The sequence below is a fragment of the Sinohyriopsis cumingii genome, chromosome 13 (assembly GCF_028554795.1).
Source record: "Sinohyriopsis cumingii isolate HCF-2022 chromosome 13, ASM2855479v2, whole genome shotgun sequence".
Taxonomy (NCBI): domain Eukaryota; kingdom Metazoa; phylum Mollusca; class Bivalvia; order Unionida; family Unionidae; genus Sinohyriopsis; species Sinohyriopsis cumingii.
The window spans coordinates 25,551,142-25,569,482 of NC_142973.1; the positions used below are offsets into that span (position 1 = coordinate 25,551,142).

Genomic DNA, 18,341 nt, shown 5'->3' on the forward strand with positions numbered 1-18,341 from the left:
TTAGGAGATATCAGACACTATCTCCTAAATCCAGCCCTCCCATAAAGAAAAAAAGTAATTCTTCTATTATGTCTTCCTACAATAGAGTATTACAGTTGTATCTATAGAAATAAGCTGTACTCAAATACCATTGTAATTATTCCCCGGAATCTCACTAGATGGTTATCCATATACTGGATTTTCATCAGTTTAAGCTTAACAGAAACATTAACAAAGCTGGTCACATTTGCAAAGATGTGTGAAAGGTCTTATTCATAATGCGATAGATAAGTGTTCCCAGAGAAACATAATTTATGATAAAATATTTCCTTTCTTTGTTGAATATATTACCTGATCACATTAACATTTGAAAAGGTAAAAGGAGGAAGAAATACAAGAGCATCCAAACTTTTCCATGGTAACCGATCTGAGTAATGGTAAAGATCCTCATATGAAGGGTATGAAGAAAATTTTGAGCGAATCCAGCAAAACGTTAGAAGTTAATGCCCATCAGGAGACTGTGCTGGCATCAACATCTGGTGGACATTTGGGCCACTGCCACTGGGTCCACCAATCAGTTTTCTTTTCTGTGATGCCAAATCCAAAAGGAAAAAGCTGGAGAAAGATGACTGTGCATGCTAGCCAAGTGCCTCAAAACTCTCTCGTTTAAACATCTGTATTAGAATACAAGGCTTGCAAAGACTGTTCAAAACTCAAATGCTGACCATGTGAGATCTCTGAATATGATTACGACTCTATGGTCTTAAACTAAGTAATAGTTGTTGTTGTGGGGTTTAATGCCATTTTTCAGCAAATGATAGGCTATACATGAGACCAGTATTAATGGTGGAGGAAGAACCCGGGAAAACCCTGGAAAGAACCATCGACCCACAAGAAGCTACTGGTTTTCTCACATACCCACATCAACTAAGTAATAGAAAAGTGCATTAACCAACAAGTTTTTAAAAATTCAACAAATAATTTATTTTCCTAGAATAAAAAGTGAAAAAATATATTTAAAAAATTATGGTATTGTGAATTAAATTCCAATTAATCCTAAAATTTCTAACACAAGTCTAATGATTGAAGTTCTGAAAAAAACTTAAACGGTATTAAAAAATAAATCCAATGCTGGAAGTGTTTATGTGCCTGTAATGGCCTGTGTTATAGTCATGTGCCAAGTCTTTTGTTGAATCACAATAATACAATCCAAGAATATATCCTTATTCAAATTTCACTATCAATCCAAGTCTCCATTTCCAAGAATGTTCAGCTCAAACACAACAAGAATGCAATTAATTCTGCTCAGATCTTACAGCATGAATGAATAATTTCAAGATTAAACAAGATTATATAGTCCTCAACTTGACCCCAGGTCACAATTAGCACTTTCTATAAAAAAATACTACCTAATGAAAAATTTCATTATGGAAGGTTCCAAATGTTTACAAGATAAACTCTAAGTTATGATTAAAAGGTCTGTTACTAAAATTATAATATAAAATGTGATGAACAAAAGATAGCCCAAAATTTCAATGATTCAAGTCAGGTAGAAAATGAACTTGATTTTGGACCAGGTCAAGTCCAAAAAACAATTATCCATAGCATATAATGAATAAAAAACATCACAATCAATCCAAGAGGAAGAAACTGTTGGCTCCAATGACTGCTTTTACTGCATTTAATATGGCACTTAGAGCACAAACTAAGTCTTGGAATTCTGCATCCGAGAAGGATCTAGTGATGACAGCAAGCATGAATACATATAGACAGCAAAGTGGTTCTTGGCAACAAATCCCTGTTGTGTCAATGAAATGACCAAACCATTAAAGTGGAACTGCAGATAATTTGGGTCTAAAGAATGGGAATGCCACTCACTCACCATGCAACTGAAGTCAAAGCTATCAGGAAGCACCTGTTTATGATAAAAGCTTTGGCAAGGTCTTGGACAAAGGTTCAAATTTATCAGAATTGAGACAGGTAACATCCTGCGAGATAATCCACCTCAGAATCAACATGGATGCCTGGAGCAGGCTCAGATCAAGACAGGCAAACAAGTAGGATAAGGATAAATCTTTGTCATGGCCCCTATCTTGTGATGTCTGAAGGAATCATAAATCAAGGTATGACAGCCTTTAATAATAATCCATGCTATGGTAATTTGTTCTCAAGAGCCAGAGAATGAAATTAACCCACTGCATGGACACCCATAAGGGAATGATGTTGCTGTCTTTGTTCCGGAACAAAAAGACATGTCACTGTCCCTCATATGCAAGTTGGATAGGAAGGCCTTCCACTAGATATCATTGGAGCTTAATGAAAGTGCATCCACTGCCCAGGCTTCTGGTCTAGTATTGGAAAACAAAAGTCTGTAGCTTGCATTTCCACTGACCATTGGACAACTTCAAAAGGCATAAATCTGATGGGGGAATGAAAAAAGTTTAGATCACTGTGTGCAGTGTCTGACCTCTCCTTAAACAGCTGATGCATTAAGTTTGCCTGGGATTTGCATTATCTGGACTATGATTGGATGCAGTGAGCACCAAATAAGAAAATCTCAAACCAAAACATGAAGATTCAACGATCTCATTTCCTCTTGTACGCAGGGGTAAATGATCACCGATGAATGGTCTGAGTTCATAATGAAAATGTTCCACAAAGCCGGTTTTGTCATGAAAGACATTTATTATGGCCTTTATTTTAAGGATACTTACGTGAAGGGCCATTTACTCTGACCTCCAGTTGGTGTTGTTTGTAGAGAAGCAATTTTTGTAAAGGTGGGTGCCCCATCCTTGCATGCTGATGTCCATACAGACTACAGCTTGGGTTTTTTTTCAGATGAACTCCTACAGATTGGCAAATATGATTCTGCCACTAAATTTGCAAGCGTCTTTATATGGATATGGTCATCTGTGTGACCAGAAATTGGGCACCACTGTGATAAAAGTGCTACTTTGATCAATAGCTGGATAAGATGGAGGAGGTCTGCAGTCAGAATTGATTGAACATTATTCTGAGCTATAAATGCCCTCTCACAGAAATCTAAGTCTTCATGGAAACCTACTCAATTACTTTGACAATCTATGCAGTAAGGAAGATATATTACATGTAGTGAGTCAGAAACTGTATGCTTTGCAAAGCAAAATGAACAAACTTGCATGGCAAAAGTTGAATTAGAATAGCCATGTACGCATCCATCAAATCGAAGTTGACAATGAGCAAGATCTTTCTTGTGAAAGTCAAAACAATGTGCTGTCTCCATTATGAACTTGGGCACAACTATGAACTTGTTGAGTTAGTTCAGGTCAATTAACAGCTGGTCTTTGTATTTTTGCTTTCATATTCCAGGTTGTCAACAATCTCCTCCACTACATGGTGAGGGAAGTACAAACCTCCTACAAAAATAACACTTTCTTGGGGTTGGTTGGGACCTCCTTTATTGATCAAGTTGACGAAAGGGAAGGGGGATGAATTAACAAGATTTCTAACCATGGTAAAACAGCTCGAAACACCTATTGTTTACCTGGAAACATATTGATCTAAACCTGTCAAAAAATGAAGGTGTCTGGTACCTACTGAAATGTCATCGGTGAGCAGTCATTATCATTTGTTAGAGGCTTAGTAGGAAAGAAGGAGAATCTTGGATCCCTCTTCCATTATTAGAAGACTTTCTGTGCTGGAAAGAATGTTGATATCAACACATCTGAAAAGCAGGGCTGACATGTTGACTGACAGTATAACCGTATCTAGGTCTGACTCCCTGGGGAATTTGAATGTGTCTAATACCAGGGAGTGGGCAGAAGCAGGCTTTTTGTGAAAAAAGTGGAATTACCAGGATCCTGTATTTTTTTCAGCAAATGTTTTACACTTTTGTCAATCTTTAGGGACTACAACAGTAAATGGAAGGCAGGATAATTGTCTTCATTACCAACATCTACTAATGCTCTGACATGGTATGCCACAAAGATGACAGGAGGGCATTCAACCGGAGACAAGAGTCTATAAATCTATTCAATTACCACCTTAAAACTGAACTCAGTCTTTTCTTTGGTTGCATCTGGGCTTTGCATCTGGTTCAGGTTATCCCAATTTTCAACTGTAGGGTTATTGTAGAAGACAATTTGTACACTAAAGACAAGTATCAGATATGTTCTCTTACACCTTAAACATTTTGTCCACCCAGTCATCACTGTGTACCTATGACAACAATGTAAAACAAAAAGACAAATGGGAAAACTATAGCAAATTAATGTATGGCAAAGGTTCAAACAAAACCTGCCCCAAAGATATGATTAAATGAAAATGGCATGGTCCAAGATTAAGTCCATAAGTCAAAAAAAGTACTAATTATATTATCATTACTGCTGGTGCCTTAACATACATCAATATTTCCTGTGAACTTTAACTGTTTCTATTTATCATTAGGAAAATACTTTATTTCCCTATGACTCAAGATTATTTCTTGGATTTGGTTAACAGCACTTTTCACACATTATTGGATATATCATCTTGAAGAAATGCAAGCTTAGTGCCTTTCCCAGGGACTCACCAAGGTAGCTGATCTGGGAGGATATCAAACCAACAACCCTTACGAGTCCAACACTTTACCAACTGAACTACTGCTGTCCTCTTTGTATAAATGAAAATCGTTTCTCCTTCTTAAGCTTCATACGAAAGTGACTACTTACTTGATGTTGTGTTGTGTTTCAGCATTCCCATGAGGCCACGACTGTGAAAACTACTGGCTCGCAGAAGTAAAGCTTTCGTTCTGGGATGTTTCCAGGTTATCACAGGAAACCTGAAATATGCGATTTCATATACAAAATGAAACACGATATGGTAAATGAGCCCAAAATGTAACAAGAAACATACAAAATTATTTTATTTATATAGATCTTTAAAAACTGAGTAGACTTTTTTTCACAGCCCAAATATGTCAATACCAAATATTACAATTCAACAATTTTTGAATCAATGTAAACAAATATTTCATAGATATCAACCAGACATCATACCATTGCATATGAGCTTCAATAATATTTTTAATATTTTCACTGTTATTGAATTTATGCAAGGCTAGATTGGCAAAAGTATATACCTAAAAGTCCCTGAAAAGAAATTTACACATATACAGGAGATAATGAGACGAAAGAAAAGAAATAGGGAACAAGAAAAAATTAAAATGCCACACGACAAGAGAGAGATAGAGAGAAAGAGAGATGGATGACATGGAATTATAGATACCTGGACTGCCTATGTGAGCGAGCAAATTTGCGTATACTTTCATCTGAGACGGACTGTGGCACAACCAAAAGTGCTGGATAACTGAAATTATATTGCACAACAAATTATCAACATTGATGCTCAGGTCTTTGTTTAAGTCAATATGACTAGTCAAGATCAGCAATTATTTTTCAAAGTTACTAAGGAATTCCAACTCTACCCGATTACTTCAAAGCTAGTAGAAGAAAATATTTTTACCTTAACCCTTTACCTCATAGAGCATAGTGACAAAGTGCAGCTCGCTACAAAATAAAACACATGCTACCTAGTCGACCGCATACGCATAGCTTGCCTGTGAACTATTAAGCAATGTAGTGTATGTTACGTTTAACAGCAATTTTAACCATTTTACATTCTTGGTACACATCTATTATATGTGGAACAATTTAAGAGTAAAGTCTGATTGTTATAGCTGTGTAATTATTTATCACGGAAGAGTTTGTTATGTGCTTTAAAATCTGGAGAGAACTCGTTCACCGTCATGTCAGTGAGGCCGTGTGACCAACCGTAGCTGCCATTTCTCATACTTGAAATTTACAAGTTTTTCGTCTGTGTCTACATCACTAAGTCATCTAAATTTGATAATTTATAAAAACTAATTGCAGCCTATATCAATATCAGACCTTTACCGAGGTTATTGAATCTTTCATAGTTGTGATTCTAATCATGAAAACTTCGTAAGTACTGAATGAAATCCGCAACCGCCATTTTGGAGAGTGGAGATTACGACCCAGTTACTTTAAATAGCAGATATCTACCAATACATAAACAGTGACCACGTGATCTGACATAATTGTCATTCACAGAAATGAATGTAGTATCTAATAAGGGGTTTTCCCTGAAGGTGGCGCTACGAAAACCGGCTTAAAATGGCTGATGTTTACAGCAGACGTCAAAAGGCGCTTCTATGGGACTTTTGTAAAAGCGTCAAAAGTCGTTTTGATGCGACTTTTGTAGAGGCGTCCAAAGACGGTTGTATGAGGTAAAGGGTTAAATATATATAGACAAAAGTATATTTTTATAAAGATGTTTTAAATGTACAGTTCATATGCAAGAGTAAACATGATTATTACTATTCTTGTCATATAAAAGAATATTTCTTCAATCAATGTAAATTCTTGCAAATGAAATTTGTGCAGCTTAACTTCCTTTAATGTCTGTCTTGCAGTGAACTCCAATAATTAAGGATTTTTCTCTCTCAAAAAATCATATTTCTCTGAGAATAATACTCAGAAATAAACCATCTATATAACATATGGACAATGGGAAGAAAAGCTTGAGTGAAACACTAATGAAGACATCTGCCTTGAGGGGATGTGTGGGAGGGCTATATGGAAATGTGATTGGATAGAAACCATATATATTCATGAGTCCAACTGCAAAGAACTAGATCTGCTGTTGCTTATTCAGTAGAACAAGCAACATATACCCTGATCAGGATCTCTGCTGTTTGCAGTTTGACTTGACTTGATACAAGACTGTTCATGTCCATCAACAAAATTTAGATGAAATGTCTTCCTAGTATGCTGCAGTCACTATCGGCGAGGACAACCTGAACAGGGTGATGATGCATTCATGGGTGAAATCGATTCCAAATGCCTGAACGTGAAATTGGTAACTGTTCCTTACAATGAAAATTAAAGAAACTTTTGTGAAGCTGTATGGATAGGGATACAGAAGTATTATCAGTCAGATCAAGACTGTTAACAAATTCTTTTCTTTTGATGAAATTTTGTACTGACTGTGCTGTTTCCATCTTGAACTTCAGTTGGCCATGTATTTGTTGATCTGGACGAGTTCCATCTCCAGTTCAAGTTTTCCATTGGCTTTTGGCATCTGAAAAAGCTTTTAATAACCTCCCACCCCACCCCAAGTTCATTTCGTGAACTCTCTCTACTCCCAGCTTCATGAGTAAAGAATTGATCACCTTCAGTAAAATTTCTGCCTTACATTACGAGAATGTAGGAGTCTGGTACCTACAGGTAGATTGTTTGCATGGTGTTGGGGTGGTAAGTTACAGGTTACTGTTGGGAGACTTGCAGAAAGACAAACTGGGCTACCTGTTCCCCTTTTATTACAATGCCTCAGATACTTAAGACCCTACTGATGTCCTAAATCAGGCGGTAGTTGAGACTACTGTAGTTGAGTGGGATACATTGTCACTCCTACATGTGATCATCTCTCCAATGAAACTGATGTAGGCAAAAACCCAATGGTTGGGGTAAGGAGAGCTGGAACTGATGTAGGGAAAAAACTCAATGGTTGGGGTAAGGAGAACTGGAACTGATGTAGGGAAAAACCCAATGGTTGGGGTAAGGAGAGCTTGAACAGTCTTTGCACTGGCTGCTTCTGCACATCCTCAATATGGCTGCATCACAGCAGTGATGAACCAAAAGACAACAAGGATAGAGCCAATGAGTGGTTCAGCTTTCATGACATTATGCAGGAAAAAGCATCTTGTCACACTAAAACCAGGTTGCAAGAAGTTATAAAGGCATTGGCCATACATTAACATGCCACCCTATTAATCTATTTGGTTATGTGGGACATAGATTTCCACACATGCTCACCATCTGATTTTCAGCCAGATGAAAAATTTCAAATGAAGCCAAGTTAAGTATTGATGATGTGGCTACTATATTACTACACTAGATTGAAAGTCAAATCAAAAACATGGCAATAAACCTTACAGATCTTTGGGGTTGACATGTTTACTGCCACAATGTTCTTTTTTAATGCTCAGTATCTTTGCACTGTATGTATCCCAAGTGTATGTAGTACCCATATGATGAGAAAGACACTGGTGTCAGGCTCTTTGAAAAGAAAGCCTTAGAATTAACATGATCCTGAATTTTATCCAAATGACTTACTTAATCTTTGTCAAATGTGAAACTGGATGAAAGGATGGGTATTGTGCTTCATCTGCAATGTCTACAGAGGCCATAACTTTATAAGCCTGACTCGCAGATGGCAGCAGTAGGCACAAAAATGGTACCAGGTGCTGATAAATTCCCTCAACCATAGATTTAAAACCACACTCTGTCCGTCCTATCACTGAATCAGAGGGAGGCAACATATTGAGGTTTTCCTCCACTCATGTTGTCCTCATCAGGCATCACTTCCATGTCTGTATAAAACCAATCCAACAACACGGATGAGGTAGAGCCATCATACCTGGTGTAACATGGACTTAATGCACCAGCTACAAAAACATCTGGCAAGCCAGCTGGACCAGTGGTCAGGCAACTGACAACATATGTGTTTTGAGGCTGTCTGGCTGGATAAATGGCTGGAAGCCAGTTTAATAGTTGGTCAGTCCCCACAGTCTCTCATACAATGAGAGGTTGGTCAGTATGTGGTATGGCTCATCAATACAACTAAACTATGGCAGCTATTTTATATGTATGGCTAACCTGGAACAGCTGTGGCAGAGACAACAGACAATAAAATATGTCAGTACGGTCAACATGAAACCTCAGGCACCCTGACTTAACAGCACTAAGGCTATGCTTGGGTGTGCAGAAACAATTATAACCACTGGGCTACCCAAATATTGTGACGAAAGGTGGGACAGAAACTCACCCGAAGTTAACAAATATGGAAATGTCTCCTGTACAGGTCTTCTCACCTATGACTGGAGAATAGCTGGGACAGCTGCAGCATGGACATTTCTGAACCAACCCAATTACACTATCTGATGAATTCAATTTCATCAATCTCTCTCTCAAACTTTGTCTACAGCACTGTGGACAGTGTTACTTCTGAACAAAAATCAGAAACACAGCAAGGTAGTGTTGATGTGCATTTTGTGTAGATGAGGAAAGTATCAAGACTGTCATGGATGTCTTTAAACTTCTTGCATTAAGCACATTTCATTGCCACTGTGTATGAACCACTCCCCACAAAGGGGCCCAGAGTAGAATACTCAAAAGTGTCAACAAAATACAGTTACCCTGATATTTGACCTTTTCATTCCAAAATTGATTTGATTTTTCCTTACTCCAAGTGCAAGTCATCCACAAGTTTGGCAACTGTAATTGGTGGACATCTTGAGTTAATGTGTGGAAATGAAATTAGTAGCTGAAGGATGTATGGATGGATAGGTGGGTGCAAATGAAATTGGTAGCTGAGATGCATAGATGGACAGATGCGTGCAAATGAAATTGGTAGATATGTATGGATGGACAGATGGGTGGAAACACAACTAGTAGCTGACAGATAATGGATGGACAGAATTGGCTGGTGCATATGGTGTATAAAAAATGTGGGATCAGTTGTGTTGATAATACTGTTTGACCAATGGAAAGACACATGGATAGATGGAAGGAGGGGGCATGACAAAACACAGACTAATTTGTTATCTTATGCTTGTGTTATATATTTAATCATGTAATAAACAAAATTTTACGTTCATTATCATTTAATAGAAAATTAATACACTCAAAAACTTCAAAGCTTTGCTGGCAAATGCAAGCAAGTAGAGGATTTATTCAACACATACAACAGATCTAGTGATGAGCAAACAAGATCCTCCATATTTGGAAAAAGGCATGACAAAAAACATGTTTTTGCCCAAACCTACCTTCGACACACAGAAAAATTTGCATTGACAGTGGTTATCCTAAACAGCTCGCTGCTTGACCTCTGACCTGATGTTGACAAATGACCGAGACCAAGTCGAATGAAGTCTTGATAGCCAGGACGCTCCATCAACTTTTCCAGATTCTTGGGATCAGCAGCCAAGTTTGTTGTATATTCACTCTCACTGGCAACTACAGAAGAAAGATATTATAATGGTTAATTTCATGTTTACAGAGATGGTCTTAAAATTTAACAATGTATATTGAGATTCATAACTGTTGTTAATTTCTTCAGCTAACCATCACTTACATACATTTTCAAATATAGAAATTTATTGTTTGCATTGTTATTTTTGTCATCATTAGAAAGTATGTACTGCATACACCCTGGTCCCCCTGATTCTGTGTATTCTTCAATTTTAAGTTTTCAGATCTACTAAAGAGCATTCTGTATATCATACTTATCAAAGAATGCATTATATCACAATAAAAAAGAATCAAGAAAATTAATGGAGTAAAAGAAGAATGTGGAAAAGTGTGAAAATATCCAACATCATCTGGCTGAAGAAGATTGGGCATATTTATTTCTTTAAGGCATTTTATGATTGTTGAAAAGGAACATTTTTTTTAGAAAATTAACTTTCACCTACGTGATACTTCATCAAATATTTCACTGTTTGGCCTCTCAGAATCACTGTCAGAAGAGCGTGGTGACAGACTCCGTCTCGGCATGGGTGGAGTTGGCAGTGTGTATTTCTGTTTTCTAGAGGGATCCTTTGGCTTTAATCTTGCTTTCTTGGCTGTCTTTAACAGTGTTTTCTTTGCAAATTGTCTACAAGCATATTCCAAACATTGTAAATGGCATATATCCCAAATCTACTAATGTTCACATAAATTTTATAAGCAGACCTGCCAATCCTAATAATACCTTCTCTGTACAGCAGTCAATACTTTTTCGTAAGTCAGACCAATATCCTGTAAGGTGTAAGGAAATATCATGAACTACAATTGTTGACTTGCAAAACATGCCTTTGAAAAGTTCAGTGGTGTGATCTGATGCACCAAAGGAAACATAATGTTCAATCAACAAATTCATAAACTACAATTAGACCTTAATGACCTCTGGTTCAGTTTTGCAAATGGCAGTTCCAAGTGCCACAGAAGTCAATGGCTCTTTACCAGATTATCCATCTTGACATTTTTTTGAGGTTTATTTTAAATCTCTTGTGGCAGCATAAGTAATTTCTTTCTGCATGAGCAATGCTCGGATTGACATGACAAGATGTTCAAAAAATGTAACTTTTGCCTTTCCTGCTTGTTTCCAAACATGGCCAAGAAAATGAACATTCCTTTTTATACTTCTCAGCTGATTGTTTGAACTAACTAACAGGCCGACTTTCCCCTTAACCTTCAACATATTTTAATTTGCTGGACACTTCTGGATAAAGCAATTATGCAAAAATAAATTTTATCATGCAGGCATTTAGCACGAAAAATCATGGTAAGATAAAAGTGTAAAAGGTAGTCATGTAAAGTTAGTCTGGTTCCCTGACCAATTTCGATGAAAATCTAATACAAAAACCTGAATCCAGAGCCATTGCTGACAAGCCAATAGTCAAAATTTGACTGTAATGATTATATTTTCATATTTTTTTATTATTATTCTGCAAGTCAGTAATTTAAGGATAATTTATGTCAGCAATTCAGTACAAGTCTAAAACACAGATTTACAACAGATCATATCACACTTTAATCTAAGTCATCATTCTGATTTATAAATCTTTGGAAATATTTGTACAATACCTCTTTCAAATAGCATATATACTCAGAAGTCATGGCAAACTGATCTGCTGTAGCATAAAGTGCCTGCAGATCAGGGTCTATGATGTCTGTTCTACTGGTAACTCCTAAAAAGGTTCACAGATCCAGATCTGCCAGTGCACTAAGAGATGGCAGATATCGGTCTTAGCATTTTATTTCTGGACTCGTGTTATAAGCGAGTATATACTGCAGCAAACATAAATTTATAATCTGAAACCATGTTGCCATCACTGTTTTTTTACATTTCAATACCTCTTGGAAAGCTTGCAAGCATTATTTCAGCGGTATCTGGAATGTGAATCATTATTTGAAATATACATATTTTCATAATAATAATGTGCTGGATTATTTCAAATGTTGCAATTGTTTAATACAATGTATCCAATAGTTTTCATCTGCACTTGCAGCAACATTTCAAATGCATAGTTGTATACAGTGTACCGTGAATCGTTAAGACCTTTTATTTCCCTTTCTAATCCTGCTTTCTGGGGAATGATTAGTTTTAATACATTCATCAATGCATTTTTTTTTAAATTTCATTTTTTATCATATAAAGTTTACAAAAAGTGTTGAACTCAATAGTTTTAATGTTATTCTGCCTCATATATGTTCATTTCCATAATTTAACTATGCCATATTAATTCCATGCAACCTCCCAAGAAATTTTAAAAATGCAATACCAAAGTTCACATAAAATTTTAAATACTAGTACTCTATGAATACTAGAATTAAATGTACCGATATAAAACTTACCTGAGTGTTCTGTTTTTCTCTTTATTCTTGTTAAGTGGTGCTGGTTGAATAATCTGGTGACCAGTTAATGCAAAAGTGTTGAAGACTGTGGGTGGATTTCGGCACTTGTTTGCTAATTTTCTGAAGGTTTCTACGCTTTCTGAGCTGACCTCCTCATCAAATGCAACTTTCATCAACTAAATTAAGAAGTTGAAAAGCAGAATGATTACTTGTGTCACAATGTCAGTTTAGGCTTATCTTGTGATGGAGTGGCTAGTATATGATAGCTGATAATCGTCACAATTGCTGTGGCTGTGTAATTGTCTATAAGGACTGGAAGATGCAACATACAAAAGGTTTTAATAGGTATATAGGGAGGGAGGGAGAGAAAGAGAGTACTCCCTCAATATTATGCTGTCCATGGGAGACATTATACAGCTTATAGTGAGACCCCTTATAACTAAATACAGATTATACAGCATTATAGGAAGAACCCTTAAAATTATATACAGATTATACAGCCATATAGTGAGACCCCTTAAAATTATAAAAATTATACAAATACAGTACTACTTAATATAATGCTGACCATGGGGACCATGAATATACCACTTTACAGTGAGACTGCCTTATAATGAATTACATGATACAATAATGCTCTCATTATCATGCTGACCATGGGAACCATATAATATACTGATTTACAGTGAGACTGCCTTATAATGAATTACATGATACAGTACTCCTTCATTATAAATGTTAATGGGAGCTAGAGTAAACTGCCTTATAATGAGACCACCTTATAATGAAGTACATGATACATATAATTGTATTACCAGTTACTGTCCATACCTATCTTTATAACATGAATAGTATTATAGTGATGGGTCTTATAGTGAGTGGGTGCTATTTATTAAACATAAGCATTATAGTGATAGGTCTTACAGTGAGTGGGTGCTATTTATTGAACATCAGCATTATAGTGATGGGTCTTTAGTGAGTGGGTGTTATTTATTGATCATCAGCATGATAGTGATGGGTCTTATAGTGAGTGGGTGCTATTAATGAAACTCAGCAATATAGCAATGGGTCTTATAGTGAGTGGGTGCTATTAATGAAACTCAGCAATATAGCAATGGGTCTTATAGTGAGTGGGTGCTATTAATGAAACTCAGCAATATAGCAATGGGTCCTATAGTGAGTGGGTGCTACTTATTGAACATTAGCATTCTACAATGTAGCTGAAGGTAGGTCATCAAGCATTCTCATTCAGATCTTGGTAAATTTCTCAATATAGGCCATTCTGTGGACCACAAAATTGTGTCATTGAAAGGAAAGATGTCATTTATACAGAGTAAACATTTAGTAAGCCAAGAAAAAGGCTAAAAAATAAATGCTGCTGTTGTGTCCATTATGTGATGGTATTTGGTATGGCTACTTTCACAAATGATTATCTTGCACAGAAACTTGGTGAAAGTACTTTCTACAGGTTCCGATTAATGCAATTGTTTGTTTTTTTTGCTGTTAATCTGTATTATGTTTTTGTTGTTAATTGTTTATGTTTTGTTTTGCTCTTAATCTGTGTAACATTTTAATGCTGTTAATCTGTCAGTTCTTTGTGCTGTGTGTTTTTTAATAAGCTGTTAATCTGTGCAGCTTTTTGATCTTAATATGTTGGTTTTTGTTGCTGTTAATCTGTTTTGTTGTCTTTGCTGTTAATCTGTGATGTTGTGCTTCTAGTTGTTAACCTGTATGATGCTGTCTTTTTGTTCTTAATCTGTATAAATGGGATATCTTATTTTACTAACTTGGTATGATTTTCCATCAGCTGTTATTTTTTCATAAATTTATAATATTATATTTCAAAAAGTTTCTTCAAATCAAACAGGTTGTGAACTTTAATGGGAAAAAAACCCCATTAAATTTTACGCATGATAAGCAACCTGAATATAAACTATGGCATTTTTACCTAAACTTTAACTACACAATTTGAAAAGCACAGTGAACACTCTCTTGATCAGCCCTCTCACCAGTGTCAAAAGTACCCCCCCCCCCAGATGGCCATCCCTCTACTCTTGCCAGCACATTAGTGCAAAACTTGTCAACTTTACCTGTTATTAGCAAACACATACCAGATTTTCTGGATGAAAATCTCATCAATATATATTGATTCTAAATTATAAACAATGACATCTGTTTTAACATTCTAATAAAGTACTAACTTTAATCCATACAAAGTGGTAGGTAATTCAATCATCCTTACATCTGGGTTCCTTTGATCAACTTTTGTCACTGATAATTACCAATTATTACTGCTAATCTGAGAAGAGCAGTTTTGTTCAGTACAAGTTCTTCATTTAGTATCTGGTTATTATTATTGTACAAAATATTTGCATGTCATTTTGTGAAGAAAATGATTAAGACAGACATCAGTTGTCCTTTTTGTAATGATTCTGGTTAATATTTTGACAGGCAAGTCAGTAGTCAGTAATCAACATAAACATAAGTGCAACTTTATAATCAAAATGAAAATAGGTTTCTGTATTTGGTATTCAATTCACAATATTGTAAGTGTCTTTTGAATTTTCACTTTGTATTCTGTGGAAATAAATTGTTTGTTGCATTTTACAAAATATTTTTGTTTTGCTTCTTTTCCGTTACATACTTAAGACGAGTTGTAACACTATCACAAAATGGAAAAAATAGTGTATACCATATACGAATGGGAATAGTGGCATGAAAACGTAAAAATATTTGAACTGACAGTACTTGTTTGCACTGCAAACATCTTAATAATATTACTTTTAAGTTTATAAAAAAATTGTTGGATGTCATGCTTATCAGATAGCCCCTACTCTGCATGAATAGAATTTTCATTAGAAAAGATAAATTTATATGCTAGTATAAACAGTAAGTATATATTCTAAGTTCATCAAAACTGGATCAGATATTATTGCTTCTGGAGTTGTAACGAGCCCAACCAAACTGATGCAACAGCACCTCATTAATATTCATGGATCTGGCTTATTACTAAATTCATCCAATATCTCGAAAATATGAGCCCAGATTCCATGTTTGCTCAAAACTTACTCAGAATTGTGGCTTCAGGAGTGTTAATAAAGCTCACTCAATCAGATGTAACAGGACCTCATTGATCTGCAAGAATCTTGCTCTGAATCGAAACATTCCATGATCTTGATGATGTAAGCCCATAGTTTGATCAACATCTGATCAGAAATATGGCTTCAAAGTAGCAGATGCCAGATTATCTTACTCAAGAGAAAATAATAATGATAGATCAGAGAAAATGAGTAGAGGTCAAAAATCACTCTATGTTGTCAGACTGTCAAGAAAGTTTTATACATATCATTTTTTGATGCAAAATTACTGGTTGTCCATGTACCTCTGCCTGACTGTGTTAGTGTCACTAGACATTTTTATGCCTTTTAAGTGTTGCCAAAAGTTCTTAAACACTATTAAACCACTCATCTGCTGAACAGAACCCAAGGTACCACCTACTCCATCACAACACACCAGTGTTTAAATCCAAAATTGTGACAGTCTACCTGGAAAAGCACACAATCCAAACTGCGACAACTTCTATACAGCCCTGATTTAGGACCAGCAATTTTTGGTTGAATCACATTATGACAGGTTTAACGAAGTGCACACGATCTGAAAGCCACCATGTGTCAGAAGAAAAGCTTTCCAGTGTTTGAACAACATACCAAAAAGTGAATATAAAATGGCATTTACTAATTGGATAATCAGAGAAAGTGAGGAGAGGTACATAGAATGCACTGATCTACTGTACACTGATAAAGAACTTTTTAGTACAGCAAAATAATATTCAGGACTTTTTAAATCCCCCTCATACCTATGAGAATCCCCAAACTGACGATAGCAATGACCAGTGTCAAGTTTACGTACTTATACAAGTTTCATATCTTTGACTCAGTTTCATTAGAAATTAATTTTCAGAACCTACCTGAATATAAAATGGCACAAGCTGCTTGTAACTATGTTTGCTGTATTACCTGAAAGATGTTCGATCGTAGCTGAACACCCTCTTGAAGCCACTGATCCAAATGCTGAATATATTGCACATTAAGTTTCTTATCCCGAGTCAACGTGGAGATTGGAAAGGCTCTTGTAATTACCAGCTCACATGCTATAAAAAGAAAAGAACAGAGATAATTAAAGAACCCTGACATTTTTTTGTTATCTTTACTATTGGTTAATGTAGGCCACAGTGACATGCTTTCTGATTCAGTGGCCAACAAGTTGACAGACTTGACAGAATTTGTTTTGTTTGGTGGATTATTCCAGTAGGTCCTGTTCTTTCAAATCTTAACACTGGGAAAGAAAAGTGATTCACTGAACAAACAACATTCTAAAAATTACAGGAATGCTAGGAAATTTGCTCACATAAATATATCCCCATATTCCATGCACCTAACCCTACCCCATGATCAAGATAAATCTGAAATTAAAAAAAGTACAAAATTCTCTTAAAAATAGTGTGAGTACAACAAATGGTGAACATATCTTCTGATGATGACAATAATATGTACTTTCAAAGAATCGTAAACTGCATCTAGATTCAAGTCCATTAAAAACCGGCTGTCTACCTCCACTAAAGTGATTATAACCAACAATGTTACAAGATAAAATGGGCAACAACTCTAAAAACAACTGAAGAAGCAAATTGATGTGCATCTTAAAGTGATAACTATTATTTAACATGTTCCAAGGTCATCCAACAAGCAATGAAGGACTAGATTTGCAAATGACGGATGGATGGATGGATGGATGGGCAAATACTAGGATTATTATATATCTCATCTTGCATGAAATTCATTTTGTATCTTTAATTCTCTTTGCACGGACACTGGACATTAATATCATTTCTTGGACCATAAACAGTTTGAAACTGATGGGTCATTATTATTAACCAACAGAACAAATCAGTACAATCTTGGAGAAGTTGTCTCCCTGCATTAAATTTGCTTCACATTATAATGAATATTCAGGGACAGGACAGAACTGTTTATTTAAATTTTCATCTTCAAAGGCCTGATTTAAATCAATTCAACAGCCTTAAAGTATATTTACAAATAAATAATGATGACTATGACAAACATTAATGGTGTTAAGGATTAAGTTATCATTGCAAGAAAATGAAAAAAACAATTCTGTCAGAAACTTTCTATTCCTTTCAAACATATGAAATGACTAATAGGTATTCATAAAATATGTATGTGTGTAATTTATCATCATACATGATTTCTACTAAGAAACTCTATAAACAGCATAGAACATCCCCCCCTCCTTTTAGAACATTTTGAAGAAGAAAAAAAAATATCAAAAAAAAATAAAAATAAAATAAAATCGCAAGAAACACCAGGCAAATGCAACAAGAAACTAGCGATGTAAAGCAAGCAGGACCGTTCCCGAGCTCTCCTTCCCACTAATGACAGCCAATCATTCAACCGTAGGGACCTTTATGGACCCACAGATTGAGGCCAAACTATCAGGGTTCCTTGAATCCATAAAAGCCTGGGGGGGGGGGTGGCACCATCCCCTTCCCCAGGAACAACTAGCAGACTGCGGTGCAGTCAGAAAAAAGTGGCACATGCACAATTGTGTGCACGCCACTATAATTAAACTCAACAACAACAATGTACATATTACTCAACAAGAAAGATACATTACCAAGTGGATCACAAGGGGTTCCTTTGAACAAAATTCTGTATGTTGTGAGAAAAATAGCACCCTCTGCTGGCAAAAGACTCGGGCCACCCATATTCCCACCACATCCTTCCTCTCGTCCATCTGGCAAAAGGTATGCTCTGAGTCCCTCCATCACAATCTCTTCTCCAGGTAGAAAGGTTGGTGTCAAAATCTTTGGCTGAAAAATCCAGGTGTATATTATTAAATAGCATC

At 35.9% G+C, this 18,341-nt stretch overlaps 1 protein-coding gene across 3 annotated transcripts in view; it reads right to left on the bottom strand.

Annotated features, from left to right (window-relative positions):
- The window catches only part of LOC149785082 (myotubularin-related protein 13-like), a 277,095-nt gene that overhangs the window by 87,734 nt on the left and 171,020 nt on the right, over positions 1–18,341 (bottom strand). For all 3 annotated transcript variants that reach the window (XM_089978822.1, XM_089978820.1, XM_089978821.1), the window contains exons 22-28: positions 18,111–18,306; positions 16,433–16,566; positions 12,417–12,592; positions 10,493–10,674; positions 9,845–10,034; positions 5,224–5,304; positions 4,668–4,777 (exon numbers count right to left, since the gene is read on the bottom strand). In XM_089978822.1, the coding sequence (XP_089834948.1) occupies positions 4,668–4,777; positions 5,224–5,304; positions 9,845–10,034; positions 10,493–10,674; positions 12,417–12,592; positions 16,433–16,566; positions 18,111–18,306 (1,069 nt within the window). The remainder of the gene's footprint in view (positions 1–4,667; positions 4,778–5,223; positions 5,305–9,844; positions 10,035–10,492; positions 10,675–12,416; positions 12,593–16,432; positions 16,567–18,110; positions 18,307–18,341) is intronic.